The sequence below is a fragment of the Acyrthosiphon pisum genome, chromosome A1, assembly GCF_005508785.2.
Source record: "Acyrthosiphon pisum isolate AL4f chromosome A1, pea_aphid_22Mar2018_4r6ur, whole genome shotgun sequence".
NCBI classification, from domain to species: domain Eukaryota; kingdom Metazoa; phylum Arthropoda; class Insecta; order Hemiptera; family Aphididae; genus Acyrthosiphon; species Acyrthosiphon pisum.
The window spans coordinates 166637913-166660300 of record NC_042494.1 but is presented as its reverse complement, the minus strand read 5'-3'; the positions used below and the strand labels follow the sequence as shown (position 1 = coordinate 166660300).

The 22388-nt window shown below is 31.5% G+C and overlaps 1 protein-coding gene across 2 annotated transcripts in view; it reads right to left on the bottom strand.

Moving 5' to 3' along the window:
• The window catches only part of LOC100159523 (cAMP-dependent protein kinase type I regulatory subunit), a 108120-nt gene that overhangs the window by 6394 nt on the left and 79338 nt on the right, over positions 1-22388 (bottom strand). For both annotated transcript variants that reach the window (XM_008187003.2, XM_001950323.5), the window contains exons 2-5: positions 20067-20231; positions 15563-15763; positions 15208-15427; positions 3985-4188 (exon numbers count right to left, since the gene is read on the bottom strand). In XM_008187003.2, the coding sequence (XP_008185225.1) occupies positions 3985-4188; positions 15208-15427; positions 15563-15763; positions 20067-20231 (790 nt within the window). The remainder of the gene's footprint in view (positions 1-3984; positions 4189-15207; positions 15428-15562; positions 15764-20066; positions 20232-22388) is intronic.

Sequence of the window (22388 nt, the reverse complement as noted above, 5' to 3'; positions counted from 1 at the left end):
CAACTGCAGGCACGGCACTCGGTTTTCCGGACGATTTCGTCGCGTTTCCCCCAGAAACCGTGGACGATTTCGGGCGATCAGCTGAATACCGACGAAATACTACGCTATTCCGGTGTAACGAGAATTTCGAAATGGACCCGCCGCGCCAGACCGTCGACGCTACTCTTACCAGTGGCGTCATTTCGGTTTTCATTAGACTAGGGCAATTTTTCACAGCTTTTCCGACTCAAAATTTTTTTACTCAGATTCTCATAGCATTGTGCCATAGCGGTTAACGGGTGGAGGGGGGGCGTGTGGTAAATGCGCCGACTTAAGGTTGATGTAAATACTAGACTGGAACAAATGCCCCAGTTGCCCCACGCCAAATGACGCCACTGACTCTTACGGGGCGCGACATGTACATTCGGACAAAATCGATGTGCGAGTCTCCGAAGCAAGACAACATATTGTTATACGACAGCCGGTCGGCAAGTAAATAAAAATTAATAGCATTAGACACGTCGCGCAAAACGCAGCGGATGTTGCAGAAGCCCCGCCGGCATCTCCATGTGCACATGCAGGAGACGCGGCGAGCAATAATATTCGTAACGAGCGTAATTTTTCATCGCAGGCACGGCACACGGTTTTCCGGACTGTTTCGTCGCGTTCGTCCCCAAGACCGTTGAACATTTCTGGCCAACGGCGATCATCAGTATACGGACTCAAACGTTACGCGCGATACACGGTCTTAAAAGCTGCACTGAGAGGGCCCGCGGAGACGGACGGAAAGCTCCGATATACTTCCGGTGTGACGAGAATTTCAAGTTGGATCCGCTGACAATACTTTTAAGGGGCGCGGTGTGTACATTCGGACAAAATCGACGTGCGAGTCTCCGGAGCAGGACAATATATTACTACACGACAGTCGGTCGGCAAGTAAACAAATTGATCGCATTAGACGCGTCATGTTATTGGAGCCCCGTCGACAAACAGGCATAATAGGAATCGCGATCATATTATATACGTAACGAGCGTAATTTTTCACCGCAGCCGGGTTCGAGATTCAATTGCAGGTGCGGACGACGATCGGCAATCGGCGTACGGTTTTCCGGACGATTTCGTCGCATCTCCCCCAAACCGTGGACAATTTCGGGAAGGCGGATATCAGCAGTGTACGGACTCCGTCGTCGCGTACCTATGATATGCGGTGCACACTGCAGCACGGACTAGGAGAAGGACGATAAGACTCTTTGGTATTCCTCCGGTGTGGGAGCTACGATATAGTTTAAAATCGGATCCGCCGACGACGAACTAGCTTGTATATTATAATATAGTTTTATTATTGTATCGTACCTATACCGCCGTACGTACGTTTATATAATATAAGTTATAAATAATATTATAACTCATCTACCACTGTGACGAGATAATTAACACGCGTATCGATGCGCACGCCAGTGATAGATCGTGCGACCCAAAGATGACATCAGTCGGCATTATACCAGGTCCTGTGTACCGAAGCGTGTCCGGTATACCGATCTGTATCTGACAGTGACAACGAGCGCGGCCGACGACATTTCATCGTATAGTTAAAGGCGGGCGCACACTGGTATAATAATACAAACAGTTACTCGCCCTCTCATATAGTCTCATGCACACTTTTATCCATTAATATTACTGCATTTATTTCCATATGTATTTCTGACTAAATATATTATCTTTTATACCATTCAAGGAGCGTCATCTACATAGAGATTAAAAAATTAATTTTTCAAACATGGACCACCATTTTGTTTTTCTGTGAATTGTTAACCGAGTGATTTTTTTGAAAAATTGTATACATCTAAATCGAAATTTGATCAAGTATAAAATACATGTAATATTCTGTATAATACCTACTTACTAAACCTGAACAATAAAAATATATAAAATGATAAATTATTAATTTGACTTTCTATAATTTTCGAATTATCGTTTTCTAACCCATATCGTAAGACAATCCATCGTGTGGACTATTATATATCCACGGTACATGAAGTTTACTAATTTAGAAACTACTCATTTGATTTTCGATTTAATCATCCGCTTCACAATTTACAGAAAAAAATAAGATAGTTCTCATTTGAAATAAATATGTCAATATCATCACAGGTAATACTTTAAATGGCATACATATTATAATGAAGTATGTGATAATATATACAGCATACATATATATATATATGATATCTATATATATATAAATGAATATATGTGTGTCCATGTTACCATGGCAACCATTTATATATTATTTTGAGATTTCCGTCCGTGTGTGTCTCCATATTACCATGGCAACCAATTATATATTATTTTGAAATTTCCGATGGAATGTTTTGTATATAAATGGTTGCCATGGTGATATGTAAAACATATTATTCATGTAGAGTTGGCAATTTTGATGGGTAACGGAGTGAACGGGATCAGATATTTTTACATACATACATAGATTATAGCTCTGAGCAGAAGATAGGCTAATTTAAAAAGGGAGAGGACCAACCCCGGGAGGTGCTCAAACAGGGATTTTGATATTTTATATGGACATTTTTGTTTATAAATGGTTGCCATGGGTTTTGAAGCTATTATAGTAATAATTATTGGTTGCCGGGAAACGAAGTGCACGGGATCAGTTAGTTTAAATAATAAATATAGGTACTTAAAAATGTCAATATTTGGAATGATTAAATTCAGCATAAAAATGAAAATGAGAATGAGCGAGTTTGTTGAATCATTATGTGATAGAGGGTGTATTGACCGCGGATTAATATTTTTATTGTATCATCCAGCATTTGTGTAAAAAAAAAAATAATGTCGAAGGTTCTTGATTTCTGTTGGACTAATAATACTACGACGAAACTATTTTAGGAATGGCGCTATTATAATGCCACCGAGACGTGCAAAATGAAGAAATTACAATCGATGGAGTAATAATATAATGACAAACAATAGAAGACTTGGGTCAATTTTATCGCCATAAATTATTCGGTATTAATACATACACAAGTATAAAGTATATATATATATATATATTATATATATATAAAGTTAACAGGCTTAATAGGTTTATTGCGGACTTTGGAAAAATGGTTTTTCGTCGACGACAGCCTGCAGGTGATATTTTTTTCTCGCCCCCATCGGAAAAATTCTAAATATTCTACCAGTAAGTAAGACAGATAGACATAAATTATACATAAAAAACGTGAGTATTAAAATATAATAAGACGGACGGACGACAGTACATAATAATAACAATAATAATAATAATTGTTTATTCAATGAATAAAACGGGCAAATTGCCAAATAGTACAAGTAAATAAATAAGTTATTACAATAAATTTATATGAAAATCGAACAATAACATAAATTCACATTATTATTAGTAATATTATTATAATATAACTATTATCGTACTATATACGGTCTGTCGTGAGAATATACGTACCGGTACCTACATCTCGTGCACGACTGTATCGACACTGGTGTGATGATATAAATTATAATAATAATTTATGGACGGCACGCGAACGCGGAATCGTTGGGTATCCACGGGGGTAACGATTGACTTATTATTATCACACGATTTTTGAAAGCCACTTTCGCATATACGAACACGTACGTACACACGGAACGGCGCGCGTGTATGCACATCCGTCCCGGCACGTTATATCCGTGTGGGTGGATGGGTGGACGGGCGGGTAAGAGGTGTGGGCGGGAGGGTAAGAGGCGTTGTGCGGGGATGAGGGTGGGTCTAGAGGAAGGACTAGAGCGGAGTCGATAATTTTATTTCTACACCCTCCATCGTAGTTTGAGCTTTACTTTTCACGAAACGCAACCGTCGGCGGTCTCGTTAACTCGAGTGCGTTATCGTCGCAAGTGCCTATACATTTTTATACTTAAATTGCATGTATATATGTATGTATGTGTGTGTATACATAAAATATAGGTAGGTAGCGCATAAAATATACATACCAAAATAGTCGGACGGCGCGAGTCTGCCGACTTCGATCAGAGTCTCTCCTTCGACCCGCTGCTGTAGGACGAGCGCCGTTCCTTCGACGATTATGTAAAAATCGTCTCCTTGTTCGCCTTGTCTGACAATCGTTTCACCGTCGTCGAACGACACGGGTTCCAGCGCATCGGCCACGGTCAGTCTCTCCCATTTGTCTAGACTCTCTGCGAACACACACACGCAAAAGGTTGTTGTAAGATAGATGGCAAAGATAAAACCCAAAAATACAAAGCAGACAACCCGCATACTGCGTGATAAATTGACAGATAATTACTTATTTGAAGACAAATAAACAAAAATCGAATAATTTTTTTTTATCAACCCATAAATAAGATCAATGAAAATTAACAGTGATTCTTATTATTAACTCAACGATTAAAATATGTCATGTAATAGAACAAATTAGAAGGTTAAACACCAATTTAAATATACGAAAATAATTGTATTAAGATGCAATTTAAAAAAAACCTGGTAGGTAAGTCGTTCAGCTGTGTAGTAAATGGTTTCGGGTGTAGGTTAGTTATACGTCGTCATTGAATAGGTCACTGTAATGGATGTGTTAAATTTGATTCCAACGAGCAAAATGGGAAACACCATTTTGAGTGGATGCCACTGTTGTGAATTTTTTATTACCTAGTAATTCAGTAGGGTTGAACTAATTTTTGGCAAACACATTGCACATAATATCACTGTCATTTACTGATATGTCTATCACGACGCGCGACGTACAGTAGAACGCGCGGGTGTAAATAGATCCATAGTACAGTAATATATTAAAATTAATTAAAAGTATAATTCGAAAAATCTATTATGTACATAGAAAACGGTAAAAATAATATTTTATGAACATTTAAAATCCCTACGAATAATATATTTTAAATTATAACAACAGAACAAAAATCGATTGAGGAGAAATCGTAATTTTACGTTTGAATAGGTAGTTATTCAATTTTGTCAAATTTAGAACTTCTAACGCTTAATAACAAAAAGTGTATTTTCAATATTTTTTAATTTCTGTAAGAACAGCTTATAAAGAACTATTATGTATTAAACTGTTTAAGCTTTTTGACTTGAAAACAAAATGTCATTACTATTATTCTATACAAATGAAAAAAAATATTGAATATGGAAATTTCTATAAAATATATAAATTGAAATGAGCGAAAAAAGTTTTAAAACTATATCGTGCCTAAAAAATGCTAGTATAAAATATAAATATCTGGTGAAAATATCAAGTCTTTACAGTTACATATTTTTGGATAGGTAAAAATAAAAAAACAAAACAAAATCGACTCTGGCAATATTATTTCTGTTTTTCTGTCATTTTTGTTTGTTTTTTCTATATATCTTGAAAAGTATTTGGAATTTTTATTAGTGATCACTAATCACTGATTAGTAATGTCACTGATTAGAAAGTAGAACAAATTTTTTTTCTGAAAATCGTCCTCAATATTGAAGTTTAAAGAATATTTTTTCTGGTCTAAATGTGTTCATCATCGTACACACCCGTAACAGCAATTTATATATATATATATATATACATATATAATAAATAGGTATGCATAGGGTCGGACGTATTATTAATTGAATGGTAATTAATGGTTTTGATAAAGTGCATAAACAGCCGAACGACATTTAATACATTTTCAAAGCGCCCCGTCCCATCGTGTTGATATTTATCAACGATCCACACACAGTATCGATGTACACCCAACCCATATCGTGCAGGCATTTCGCATTAAGTGCGTTTTCCAATGAACAGAGTTCAATCAGACGACAGTAGTAATAATTATAACGTTGGTAAATATCGACGATTGCTGACAAGTTGTAAATAGTACAACGAAAAAGGACTACGCATAGAAGTGATTTTTGAGGGAGATGAGCAAAGTACAAATCAATAACGTTTGTGTGCGGTATATAGGTACAGGGTATAATGTAATATGTCATGCAGGTACTTGACGGTATCCAATCGTATTTGATTTCACGGAAATTATTTACAAGTTGCAACGTGCAGACTCATCACCGGCGACGTACTTTGAAGTCATAATTTTCATTTACGGGTTTGACGATAATTTAGTACCAAAGTATTGTATTAGAAAACAATTGGATTATTCGTCTACGCGTTAACGCAAATATATTATTATTATTATATTAACGCCATTCAACAAATTTTCTCACGCGCGAAACTTAGACAACACTAAAAGATATATCTTATTAGCGATTCCCGAGAATTCGTTACCTATCCTACGGTAGTAGTTTTGCCCTTGGTTTAATTTCGTTCAGACAAATCCACCTACGTTACAACAAATGTATTTAGAAATAAAGATCACGTTCGGGACCCGTATAAGACTAGCTAGACTTAACATCCCTTATTTTGTTTTCCGCGCAGAAAACACCAGCCAAAGTTAATATAACTTGGGTTTATAGTTTTTACATACAACCGAAAGTTTAATATATTTTTCTCGCTTTTCCGTTGTGTATGTATATTATTGTACATTTTTATAAATGCCAATGAACGAAACGGCGAATACAAATTGTTGTTCTTTTGATACATTTTTTTTTCATGCTCGTTCGAAAAATGGTGTTTAAAAAAATAATATTCAGTGAATTCATTTGGAATAAAATCAAAGTCGAGAAGTAATTATCGCCAAACAATAGACAATATTTCAATTAAAATTAGTTTCATAAAAATAATTGAGAAGCATAATAATAATTATATATATATATATGTAGCGGTAAAAGTTTAAGCTTGTAGACATTTCGTTATTACTTGTATTTAAAAATATTATGCATTTAAACACATTTTAAAAGCGTAAAGACCCGGAATAGCCAATTTGTATGAATATTTAATTAACGAAGAAATACATTTTTTATTTGCAATAATAATAATAAAAAACCAGGCAAGTCACGGTGTCCAGTGAGAAGTGCGGCCATCCCCCATCCGGGCATGGTTGATACCTACGGGTGCTCAACAAAAAAATCTGCCAAAACTAACAAACACACGTGGTGTTTAAACCTACAGTACCCTCCCCCAAAATTAAAAACCACCCAACGGCCTAAGTTTCCGCGGGTTAATTAATAAAAAAAAAACGTAATAAGTAGAGTCGCCTACTGCAGTAAACAGTTCAGTGCAGATTAACGAATTGCACGAAATTCGATACGATAGATACCAACATAATCAAATGATATATAAGTGTTTGTTTGAGGGTGCGTTATATACAGTGGATTTGTTGATTTTGATTTCGAAATTTGGAACATTCTCAACAAGTACGGCCACTTAGGTGGAGTTTACAAAATATAACAAAAACTAAATACGTATGAACGCCAATTGACCTAAAATTGAACTATACTATTATTATTGGTATATGTGATTGGTATAATATAGAAAACCGTAATAATTGATGTTATTATTGTGCTATATAAATCAATATCGCGGGACTTGTCTCACACAACGGAGCATTAACAACCATTAATTATTATAAACTAGATTTATTTATGATAATTGTATATTATTTTGAATTTTCCCTCAAGGATCTTTCACGGATTTCCGAACCCGATTTGTGTATAATTTTTAATATCGAAGCGATTCGGTGCACATACTTAAAAAAACTCGAAAATGTATGAAAGCGATATAATGTATTTTTTTTTTATTTTAAAAAAACGCGAGTAATTACTACCCATATTAATACTATAGAAGACAAGAATATTAAATGATTATTTTTTATTATTTATTATTATTTCATATAACTTTCACCGTCAAATAATCTGTACCACGGTACCGATTAGATTAATAGTGCGAATAAAAAACAAAATTTTAATTTTTAAAACCACTCTTATAATATTTCACACGTAATGCGCGTATTGTGCGAGTACATATATGATTATACGACACGTTTATAAAATAATAAAATTATTCAAATAATATCAACGAATTAATTATGCAGTACATATAGTGTTGGTGATTAAATGATATTGATTACCAAAGTTTTAATGATGCTTGCTTTAAAATATATTATTATATAGTGTTATACATTATGAATAGCTGATACATAAAAGAAAACTATCCATTATAGGTGTTGTGTTATTAATAAGGTAATTTAATATTAAATAATTTAAGCATCAAATAATATGCAAAAACGATTAATCAACCTTATCTTTGTGTAAGCGAAGCGTATTGCCTTTTCTATACAAAGTCGTGCAAGTGTGAAAGACAAGTAAGTATGGGTAGGTAAGTGTAAAAATATATACGTACGTTTTTAAAAAAAATAATTTAAAAAGCTAATTGTTGATAACAAATTCTAACCATCGGGTTTGTAATAATAATAATAATAATAATAATAATAATAATAGTTATTATACACTATAACGTAAAATTATTAATATAATAATAATAATAGTTATTATTATTATTATTATATTAATAATTTTACGTTATAGTGTGTTGTACGATACACAACGCACGCGTGTTCAGGATTTTTTTTCATGTAGGTACACCTATAGGTTCTTACAATTTTTCATCATCATAATATAATATTATAATAATTAATCATATAAGGTGTTTTCTAAAATAACGATAATGTGCAAACGAAACCATATTGTTCTACGGCGTTAAAATAATTATTTTCATTGTATAGGTACACCAGGTTTTTTTGTTTTTGCCTCCCACGAACAAAAACAATATCCAAAAGACGTGCGAATGGATCCGTTCTTAATTTCATTTTCCAAGGGTAAACCTTTATAATTATGGTTTTTCTTTCTTTTTATTCGTCGCCGTGACCATTAGCCTTTAACAAAGATGAATGAATCTATTTCTTAAACGTAAAGCGTTCGGGGGGATGATACTCTTTAATTATACACTATCCACCCACACTTTGCTGCTGTGCAAACGAAAGCTAAATTTCCCCCCGTCATTAATGAGGGTTAAATGTACAATTTATATTAATCAATACAACGCGAAAAAATCTGGATCAAGGTTTTAACTAGCCATGTAATAATAATCTTGACATTTAAAATGTAAAAAAATACTACAACAGCCTTTGGCAGTATCATTTTCGTTTTTATCGTTGGCTGTTGGCATTTAAAAAAATCATCAACTTTTATGGCATATTGTTGTCAGGCATTTATTTGTTCGGTCAAGTTGCATAAGTAAGTTTTATACTTAATTTAATAATTTTGGCAGATATATGTTCTAGTTTTTTTTCTTACAGTTTTTAAGTTTCCAAAAAAATTTAAAGTTGTATAATAATAACATATTGGAAAGCGTTTTGTTTTTTTTTTACAACCTGTATAAATTATATTAAATTAATTATAATTTGTAAATATAAATTGTTCAAAAAAATAAATAAAACATACATTTTTATTTACTTTTTATATTTAAATAAATGTATTAACTTGGCAAGAATTTTTTAAAAGGTTATTTTTTCATTTAAAATTGAAATTACCATTTTTAAAATTAAAAATAGAATATAAATTTTTGCTCTTTATAAAACATGCGTAGGTAATTCCTAAAAAAATTATAATTTGAAAAAATGAAAACTAGAAAAATTATTGTATATAATTTAATTCAATAATACATTGCTTGATAATATCATTTACGGAAGCCTTTTAAATGATTCTTAGGTGAAATGTTTTGTAAATAAATATGTCAAATATTTGTGTTTATATTATTATTATTTTCAATTTGATTATTTTATTTTTAAAGGCAGCTTCATTAATGTGTTTGTTGAGTATGATTGTGAAGCAAGTAAAATATGTATTTATTCTTTTATGCAAATTCGATTTTTTTTTTAAAACCCTTTAAATTATATAAGACGTGTTAAAAAATATCTACAATGTTTACAGTACGTGAACAAACAAAATTAGTATTTGCAATGTAGAAAGCAAAAATCTGAGTTGAAAAAAACTGTTAGGTACACAGTGTATACAATGGTTAACTTGTACATGCATATATATGTACCTATACATGGCTATATTCGTTCGAAAAATAGTGCAACTTCTTGTTTTGATAGAAAACATACTATATTTCGTAAAGAATAATACATGTAAAGCAATACAGATTTTTTGTTCAAAATAAAAAAAACTTATCGCGTTATAATATTGAATTGGTGCCTAAAATAAGCACCTATTTTATATTTTTTTTTATTTTTTATTATTTGGAATAACAAATCGACAAACATATGTGTACAATACCATATCAAAATTCTATGAAAATTACCTATCATTATTATTATATAAATATTTTACTAGCTATTATTTTGTTTACCAAATTTCATGTTCTACATTCATATAACGATAAATCTAATCGATTAAAAACAATAGGCTAGAAAATTTTTAACACGTTAAGTCAATAGAGAAAAACGTAAGTTAATTCTAAAACTAAATGTTACATTTATATATTCAACTTGTAAAATGGTTTATAATATTAGGAAAAAAATTAACTTAACGTGACTATAAAATGTATTTACTGATAAGTACCTAACTGCTATAATGGACAACAATTTAACTAGGTACCTAAGTCAGAAAAGTACTTGAAAAAGTAGTTTGTTATGTAACTTAACTTTTTAACTCAGTTTTTCCCAGCATAGTAAGGCATTAAAATATCCAAAAATGTTGATTAAAATAAGTAACACATAAGTATTGTAAAGTAAATTACTCATCTCACTTCAAAATGTATCCTAAAATGAAAGTTTGTATAAATATTTTGAGAGTACATTTTAAGAGTATTAACTATTGTTATTATCACTTCATTATGTAAAAAAATAAGTATGATAGGTAAATACTTATAGTACTTATTTTACTATCCTACTGGTGCCTACCTACGCGTTTTAAACTGTTGTAAAACACATTATGAAGTTTTATAAATTAAGAGTGGATACATGATAAGTTCTTATATATAGTTAACTAATCGAAAACTTAATATAACATGAAACAGGATATATTTAAAAGGCATCAAATTAAACTAAAGAAAACTCATTCAAACTTTTAGTTTCACAACTAAATATAACAATTAAAAAAAAAAAAACAACTGTAAACTCATGAACATTATAATTAATACAGAATAATAAATTTACTCATTGACTCTAAGTATGTTGAAACATAACAAGAGGTCACCCTTTAAACTACCCAAATGATTGTCTATGTTTCATACCTACTATCTAGTAAACTATTCAATATACTATTATAAAATAAAGTAAGTATATCAAATATAATAATAAAAAAAAATGTATTTGTGTTACCATGCCGTTACAAAAACTGTTGCCTATCTAATTATTAAAAATTAAAGCCACGCATGCGGTATGCAAAATTTACTAAATGTTTTAGTCTATTTATATTAGTTATATATAAATATCATTATGTATACCTATATTATGTAAGTGTTTCTAGAATCGAATTTAACACAAATATAAAATTAATAACTTTACACAAGTAATTTATTTACGTCAAAATCAGGAGTAACTAGGTCACTCAATAATACATGATATACCTACTATTCAATAAAAATACTAAATAATAACTCATAATAAGAGTATACTTTTCAATATATGTAAAGTTTACTTTGTAAAGCTAAATTTTAATTATTTTCTACTTAATTTTATTCATACAATATCCATACAAAGTATTTGCCTTTATATTTTCATTAAAATATACATAAAGACAAACTCTTTTTTGATCGTATTAAATTCGTGAATATAAAAATTAAATTTTTTGTTGTTGTTCGACCCTTGGCAACATGCTCCATTGGGTGCGTGGGGGTTATGGTTGGTACGGTTGAAACATGTATTATATTATGTGGGGCAAGGATTCGTCGCCAAGAATTGGGTAGGTTACCCATCCGAGAGCCAGCCGGACGATGCTTGACCGCAGCACACATTAGTGACTGCGGCCAACTACAGTGCCACGCAATCAGCCCTCTTAAATTAAATTATATAAATTGTAGATAGTGAAGAGTTACGGAGCTATTGATTTTATAATTATTAATCACGAAAATACTTTATTTTCTAGGACAAAAAATTATGTTTTTAAAGTAGTTTTTTATAACTCAAACAGCTCTACACAGAAACTCTAAATTGTAAATTTAACAAGGATTAAACCTTTGAAAAGTCATTATTTGAATACCTCAGGAATTTTCTGGAAACCCAAACCTCAAAGTAACGGCAAAGGAACGTCGTTAATGCAACTCCGATTTAATACCTATAATATGTATATTAATATAAGTTTGTAATTTATTATACAAATTTAGGTATCATATTAATTATTTCAACTATAAGTACTCAAATAATCATCAAAGTTGAAGAATAATTTTTAGTGGTTCAAAAGGTTTGGACAGATAAATATAAAAATTAAAAAAAACACTTATCGTTGTAAAATCAATATAATCAGAATCTAAAAAACAAATATTTAAAATGTATGAAAAATATATTTTTATTAATTTGAAATTGTTGAATACTTATTGTTTGATATCTTTTTCGTATTAAAAAAAAAAATATATATTATTTGTCAATTTATTGATTTGCGTGTTTTCTTACGCATTCGTTTTACTAAATATAAATAGTTATGAGCAAAAATAAACAATTATGTAGTAAGGTAAGTATGATAAATGCATGGTTGTCTGAACGATTTATTGACCAATACGTGAACAGAATTCCAATAATATATATTGATAACCGATAAGGTCTAGGTATACGCAGTACAACGAAAAAGTTTAAATTGATGCAGAACTGTTATGGAACTTGGACGAATCTGTAGCGGTAGGGCGAGGGTTCGATCAACGAGGGTGATTGAAATCTTATTTGACCGAGTATCCTGCAATGTAAACTGTCGGACTATTTCCAGAGCTCATCGGCGGTGTAGACCAGGGGCGAACGCAGGAAAAAAATTATTTATTATAGTAATATACATTTGCAGGTCAGAAAAATTATTTTTTGTTCATGACATTTCGGTGGGGGATGGGTGAACACCCAAAACCCCCCTGTATTGTATGGGGTTTCGCGATCATTTGGATCGTATCGTTTTGTAGGTGAAAATATAAAATAACGTCACAAATGCGTACAAATTAGGTCTTACTGCAGTTCGCTTTTGACTGTTAGTTTCGAAAAAAACTTCCACAGTAGGTACCTCTATTGCCAAATAATATATAGTCTCGTACGCTCGACAAAAAACAATTCGTATATTATGTACAGTTGCAGTTCGTTAAATACAATCAAATCGATTTGGTTGTAAAAAATACGTCGTTAAACTGCAGAACACGTCTTTTCGTCTAACGTAAGTTCGTCAAATTATTGTAGAAATTTCGCTGTGCGTATTTCGGCCGATCCGCAATCGCTCAATTACACGTATGATTTTATCCTCAATACTACATAAGAGCGTAGTTCGCTGATTCGGGTTTGTTTGTCGTTCGGGTGGGTTTCAATTAGGTCACACCCTTTCTTTTGTGTGTGCGTATAGCATCGCAGCAGTAACCAAAGGTTATTAAATTGATGGTTGGCGTATGAATTAATGTCAGCGTGACATCGGAGCAACCGCAAACAACAATGGGAATTCAGTGACAAAACGAGTCAATGTTCGGCTGGATATATAGTCTGAGCGCAGGTATTAGTGACGTATCAAAGTTTCACAGTATAATCAGTTTTCGATTGATTTGTATTTTCTATACGAGACGTATATAGACTGTTAGGGTTATAGAGTAGATTAAAGCGTAAAATATAATATAATATGTATATATGTGTCCGGCGGACACGCGCGGTTGGCCGAAATGTAATATTAATATTGCAGTTTAATCAACGCGATTTAATATTATTGCCACACTAGATATTTATGGGTATTTTTTTTAAACTTAGAATATAATGGTTTACGATAGGCTCTACAGTAGACATGTGTATTATATTCGCAACTTAAGCCGACCGAGCGCAGGTAGATATAACACGGCGGTCGGAACATTTGGAAATTTGTGTTAACGACTTCGGGGGACCGTGTTGAAAATTGTAGTGTCATTGATTGAACGATAAATATATACACAAACTACGTATGGAGTCGTCTCTCCTTGGCGGAATAACAATAAGGTGTCTAAGAATATTGGAATTTGTTTTTCCGCCGTATACACTTCAATTGCCATTCGGTTACGCCATTTTATGGTAACAGTCCCACGACGTTGAAGTGATCGTTTTATGTCCGTGCAGTTATCATTGGATATTATGGGACGTGTTTTGGGGATTCCTTGGCGAATAAAGGAGTCGTGGTACTGTGAAAGTCTGTCTTTACGATGCAATCAGTTTTGATTACCACCCGTTTTCCCTTCGCGCGTTCTAAACGTCGTTATGGAGAAACTGAGACTCCTACAATGGTTTTCTTGTCTCCAAAAGTCGCGACTCATTAAGAAACTCGAATTAATCGTATTGCAAATCTCTAAGCCATTCGGCCGTGTAATAATAAATGAGTTGAAATAATAATACGGTCTGGCGTTGACATTGTTGAACTTCTTTTGTTACGATTGCTAGACGAATAACAATTATTAGTAATTTTTATCATTGTCGATGACTGTTTGCAAAACCAAACTTTGGACGGATTCGGATTATTAGTTTAATAGAAAATTATCGGCTAGAATGATAAATGTATAAAGCTCATAAAAACATTATATTTGTCACTAAACGACTTAATTAACTTGAAATAATCTATGTAGGTTGGCAGTTTAATATTAAATTATTATTTTCATGGTGTAAATATAAAAGTAAGCTCATATAAAATGAAAATAAATGAGTTTAATTTATTAATTGCCTTTTCGGTTATTATAAATAATGTAGGTTTTGTGATGGACGATGAACTGGTAAGCTTTTCTCCATTTTTATTAACTCAAATTTGAAATATAGTTTGGACACCTACACACAATACATTAATACTAATACTACTAGTTACTATACGAACACCACTACCTACAGGATGTTCTCTATTTAAGATATTTTCCCAATTATTTTAGTATTAAAACTCCTTTTATGTTTTATTTTTCATATTGTTATGTTCATATACACATACAATACATATGATACATAGGTACTACTACAGTACTACGGCATAAGTATGCGATGAATACACTGATTCATATACCTATTTTATACTACAAAGTGATTTCATTTAATGCTGTACCTAATTATGTACATAGCGGTCAGAATATATACCGAGTGCGCGCTTACCTAGAATAGAGACGCGTGACAAGAATTCTTCGTACATTTTTCTCTTCCGGATCGTCGACCCCATAAGTATTCTCCTGTAACTGTCTCTATCCAAGCCCCAGAGCTTCATGTCAGTCTTAGCACGTACCGTGGCAGCCCTCGGTGTACCGTGGATTAAAGCCAGCTCTCCAAAACTCCCGCCTTCGCCGATCACCGTCACCAGTTCCGAATTTACGTACACCTAATAATAAGATAAGGGGTAAAAATTGTGTGTAATAATATTTACGTAGGCACAATGTACATGGACACGAACAAGGCAAAACACCGAATAATCGGCTACAAACGGTTAAGTAAGTAAGTGTATGGGATATCGTACCTCGACTTCGCCAACATCGATTACGTAAAAATTGTCTCCCTCGTCACCCTGTTGAATAATAGATTCGCCCTGTAGAAACGTGACCTGGAACATTGCGTCGAATATGTCCGACCGTTCGTTCTCGTCCAGGTGAGAGAACAATATGTTCTTGGCGATCGCTTTCGATAAGGCCGCCATTGTTTTGTAATCTTTTGGAACTACCTGAAATGAATCGAAGGAGTAATTATTATTTTTAAAAAAAAAACTAGAAGTATTCCTACTTATATAGTAAACATTAATAATTAAAAGGTAACTAATAAGTAATAATCGTAATTATTGATCAATTAAACGAACAGAAAATAATATATATTACCTATTCACAAGTACCGCTACATATCATAATAAATTTTAACAAGGAAATAATTATTTTAATATATATGGGTAAGTATTCTTGAACCAGATAATTCAAATGGGTATTCAATATGTATAAGACATTTTTAAATTTACTTAAACTAAATTGAACTTAATATTATGGACATCCAGTATTAATATTTAATATAATAAATTAACGTAGAAGGTGTACTACAAATAATAAAATAGAATATACATTTAGAGTTAGATGTTCTAATAAAATAATGACTTTCACTTCATCTTTATCCAGCACGCGATATGTTTACTAAATGTGTAAAAGGTTAATATGAACGCTAGGTAGGTACCTATATATATTACAGACATTACAACATGAAACATTACGTTACCTAACTTATATATTTTATAAGCTAATACATTTTAAAAAATATTTTCAGATCTTGTGTATGTTTTTTTAGATAGAACCCACTAATCGAAGTACAACACTAACCAGATAAAAAAATGAATACTTTATAACATACGTAATTAAATTTATTTGTCAATGATCTATCGCGCTGTTTAAAAAATAATTATTGAACTATGAGTAATTAGTATGAATAAATTATTGAATGTATACAAATAATAACATTCAGTTGATAAAATAGTAGTAGATAATTCACTTTTGAAGACAGCAGTTAACGTTAAACGCCACAAATTGTTCTCTTAAATACGTTTAATATTTTAAAACTATTATAACTAAAAATGTCAATTGAAAATTTGTATTTTTATTTAAGAGCGTTTTTAATTGAAAACTCAAGGTTATTTAGTCTATTGTATAGCTTTCGAGAGTCCTTAAAATATTATTACAGGTATCTATTGTAGTTACTGACCTCAAGCCTAACTGTAAATAAATCTATAAATAACTACTTACAAAATATCGGTAAGAACAAAATATAGAACATATAAAAATAAAAATATTTTTGCTTAGATATGATGACGTGCTGTGTTATAAACAGTAAAGTTTGTACACATTTTTGCGATACAATGTTCATTAGGGTGAAGCATAGAAAGCTGTTTAGTTGATTGTTTTTTGTTCATATTTTTTCTCAAATGACCGTGTTATCAAAGTAAACTCGCCTATTGTACGTACAGTACCTACAGATAGTTTCTAAAATATTAGTACCATTAAAGAGGAAAACATGTTTTTGTGTTGCTGCCTATGTAACGTCATAATAAATTGTGAAAGCTTAGAGCCCACTACGGTAAAGGTTTACGAAAAGGGAAAAAACGGTATGAAATAAGCCGAAATATAAAAAGTTTTTTTTTAGTTTTTTTTTATTCAGAACACCATAATTTAAGAGCTGGCATTTCTGGAAGACTGGTGTGACATACTGACACTTCATATATGTTTTTCATGAGTACATAACTATTTTTTACGACACTTTTAAGCAGTGTGCGTAGATCAGTTTATTTAATTTCAGCTCTCTCAAAGGTAAAACATACCGAACGTTCATAATACATTACCAGAATTCCCGCATCGACCTCATCGAAAAGCAACGTTCTTGACCGATTTACTAATAATGAAGAAAAATTATGACATAAATAGCAACTACACATTCATCAAACTGATTTCAAACCAATTTAAAATGCGAATCCTCTTGTTAAGATTATGTTTAAATTAAAAAATAAATTATCAACAACTAACATGACGCATCTGTGTAAAACATATTATACACCTATTGCCTATACAGTATTTAAGATTAAACATAATTGGGAAATTCTTGTCACCATTTCGTCAAAAATATAAAGAAGTTGTTTGGCTTATATTTTTAGATGATTTAATTGGCCAACTAAAAATTATTCTATTTAATTATTGCATTATATTTTAAAGAGAATAATATGTACTTATTATAATTATACAGTAATAAAAATCATCGAGGAATTTATCTCATTTCATTAAGTCTAAGTGAAGGCTTAATTATTTAGTTACAGTTGATATTATTTGATACAATAGCGTACAAGAGCAATGGGGGACTTAGTGAGTATACTTAAGTTTTTAACTTCAAGAAGTGTGTGGGAGGACAATTGCATGAATTTGAAAAAATTAAAAATTTTAAATTTAGATATTTAAATTTATTTTTTTTTTGTTAAATCTAAAATAAAAACAAATTAATTTGTTACTCGATTAAACAGCATTTAAATACAATTTAATTATCATATAACAGCATAACGCAGAAAAGATTTACAACAAATTTCAGTAACGTGACAGATCGTTTTTAATTTTAATATTTATAATTTAATTTTTATTTTTATACAAATATTCAGCATTTTAAAAATGTGTCCCTTCATTTTTAATTCGTTCAAACAAATTTACAGCGGGCGGGTATAGCAGTGAATAATAAGAAAAATTATTTTATGTAAATAAAAGGATGTGAACATATACTACACTAATTATGTCAGTTGTTTTAGAATGATGTGTAATCGCTTTGATAAAATAATTAACTTAAAAATATCGCACAGGATTAAAATTAAGAAACAAACATTATTGTAATATAGTGTTTATATTAATTTATGAGATCAAGCAAACACCGATAAAAACAACTATAGGTGAATTTGAATATTGTTCGAATCTTCAAATTTCAAATAAATAGGTCTATATTAATTATTCTAAGGCGTGAACTCTTGGTTTGACGAAGCTGAATGTAAAGTCGCGTATGTGTCGCACGCATGGATGGACAAAGACAACACAATTTTAAATTATGAACGACGGTCATTTTAATATTATATTTTACTTTCATTTTAATTACTATCAGTTTCAAATTATTTTAAAATTAATTACAAGCAATTAATATTTATTGACGTTAATCATAGATAATTCAATGCAGTTTATGATTTCAATTGAGGATAAAGGTCAACAATTTAAATAATACGTTGAATTATATCTCTCATACGAATATCGTTTATTTTTGCAGCAATTGAACGAATGCGATACTTTCACTCTCAGAGCAGAAAAAAAAAAAAATACATAATAATAAAAAATACCAGTCATCTTATAATATAGTTGACCTTTGATATTACTTTAACAATAATTATTATTATTTTTATTATTATTACTTATCACGCGAATGGGTGATATTAGAATGTGAAATGAGGTTATAATAGCCAAGTACCAACAAGTTATTATTACTAAGTCACTATAGGTAATATAGTTCGTTATATACTCGTTATAATGAGTATAATATTATATTACTAATCAAACTTTATGATTTTAATAATTGATAAAAGATTTCAAATATACCGGTAAAATAGATCTTCCAAATTAATCTATATTCATGATATTTCTAGGCAACTAGCTTCCCTTCCCTTCGACGTAATAATATTTCAGATGCAACACTGACTCCCGTAATAACCTTGAGTGTAAAATCCTTCGTAGCCGGCAAATGGTCAGGCATTATACGAACCTCATAGGTTATTAATTATAGTACATTAAAATTTTAAACAGGAAAAATCACATTCACAAATTATGTTTACTGTTATAAGACGTATACAAATAAGATGTTAAACGATGGGTTAACAAGAACGATAAAATTTTACGAGTGTTTATGTTGCAAAATTGTTTATTTTATTATGTATCTATATTATCTGGCGTATATAACGTTCAATTATATAAAATACAGTTTTGAATATTAAATGAGTGAGACATCGCAATACGCATATTATGGTCGACGTACCTGTATATGGGTATAATAAAACCGAAATAATTAATCTCACAGTGCACTATTTTTTTTTTTTTTTACAGCGACGTTTTATACGCTGCACATGCCGACGATTTCTAAACACTTATAAAGCCGCGATTCGCCCCAACACGCACTACAATATATTATCGTAAATGCGTTCACCGGGTATATTATATAATAAAATATAATAATATATCACGCGGTTATTCCCGAGACGCGTACCTACCTACCGGAGACATTCATTTGACTGTCATCGTTTCATCTGCAGCTCAAATTCCCTCGTGCAGACAAAACCGATTCCGTTACATTATACGAACGACATTGTAATAAAATGACGTTGGTATACAGACGACGGTTTCCTTTTCGTTATATTATACTGTTTTGTTAAACGCGTTTAAACAAATAATAATTATATTAATTTGGAGCCGCGCGCAACTCACTTTCTTCACATAGCTAGTAGCTTCTTCTTCGGAAACGTGCTCGGCCGATATGCCACCTCTTCGACGGATCGATTGTTGGACGTGACTCACTGGACCCGACGTCGGCGCCGACTGGTAGAACTCGTCTGTTTCCCCGTGCTGGCTGTCGCTTCCCTGCTCCTGTTCCTGCGTGCAAAAAAAAAAATGTTTGAGAAAAGGTCCAACTTGAAAAATTCAAGACACATAGTGCGTTTTATTGTGTTAATTTAGGGGCAGGGCGACACGTTGATGCCCTAAAAAAAATGCCCACTAAAAACCCACAAAAATTTCCGTCAAACAATTAAATAATGACTAGGAAACGTATGCACCAAAAATATCTTAAACATTTTTAAAACTATACGTATCTAGGTACTTAAATTGTTTTTAAAATTAATATAACGTATTTACCGAAAACTTGATCTGTTTAATCGTAAATTATAAATACAATAATGAACAGATATACTCATGATTTTTTTATCAGACAGTGATACATAGTTAAATACGATTTAAAATTATGAACAATTATCAAAGAAATGCCTCTCAAAACAAATAGTACTTTTTTTAGTTTCGGATGTCGTTGAAACACATTTTAAGCATGGAATGTAGGTATCTTTTAAATCTTAGACGATGCTTTTATAAGAAAAGGTCATAATTTCATCAACACCCCGGAGCCTCTAATTATTATTACCTAATTATATCGTAAGTAGATTATAGGCACGAAGGACACGGTAGTCCACGGCGTATTAGGTATGATATAATTAAATAGCGTTGGAATATGAATAGTGACCAGTTCAAAGAAAACGCCACAAGTCTAGTATACCTGATAATATTAATACAAATTATATAACACGAACCTCATGCGCATTACATGAACATAACAAATAAACTAAAACAATAATCATAAATAATATATTTATCCTCTATATAACTACGTGACTCCCACGCTCGGTAGGTATACTATATAGTTATGATGCGTTTATTATGCTTTTCGGTCGATTGACTGACATCAAACAAAACGCGTTTATCCTATACTATTTGAGTCAATAAACAATTTACTAAACATGTGTGAAAAGAGTCAAAGGGTTTAATGTATAATCGATGTTACGCATATAGTCATACGTTCGTTAATAGGGGGAAAATATTTATGTCGGAACCAGTATTTAATTTTGTTTTGCTTTAATAATATTATGTTGAAATATAACGGCTACATGGTATAAAGTAAATTTTGTTTTTTTTTATATAATATATTTTTACCATTATACGAGTACCCTACCTACACTGTTATAACGTTTAATCCAGCGTTTAGTTAAATTCACAGTTGCAAAACATTAGCTTATGATGATGAAACATCATCATCCAATTTTAACATTTTTTCAAGTAAAATAATTACATAGGTACTTTGGGTACATTGAATTTTAAATGAGAAATACTATGGGAAATCGCGGATACGAAATTAATCACTATACTTATTTCGTTCGACAGCGATTGGAAGCCGTTATGTTTTTTATTAAAATATGTAAATCAACTAAAATATGTTTTGATATAAAGGTCATTTTTTTTTAGCCAGCGATGGCAATATACTCTTACTGTTTAATAATTTGCAAAACCTCGCTCGCATATAACGTCAGAAAAATGAACTACATTTTAAATTAACAAACATAACCAAATAGCAAAGGTACAAATAAGACTGAGAAAATTAAACGATATAAACCATATATAAACTGACAAGTTTGGATATGGAATTTATATATAAAAAAATATTCATTATTTTGGAATTGTACACAAACCATGTCGTAATAACAAATCGGTTATTTTACAATATTATATCGTTATATGCTCTCTGAAATGGTTTACTACCAACAAAAAAATACCTGCAAATTGAAAACTACTTATTTCTTTAAAAACAAGTGTCTTTCATAAATCTACCAACTATAGTAATACGATGTAAGACGGATTAAATTTTACCGATCGTATAACGCTGCGGCCAACACCACCAACGACAACGCGAGATTAACTCCACAAACGTAAAAAAAATAATCTCGAAATTCGAAGAACGTTTTCATGTTTTTTCAGTTCACGTATTCCTCGGTATTAATAATACTGCGAAAAAAAGAACAAACAAAGCGAGCAAAGAAAAAACATTCACAAATATCCGACCGCGGAAAATATTCAGCATGCCCCGTGTTAAGAGCGCATTCGACGTGAAAATAAGAAAATTGGTCGCCGGTGGTCGATGGCGGCGGGGCGATAAATAACGCGAGATAAGGACCCATATAAAGACGGGCTGGCGGAATGTAGAGAGGC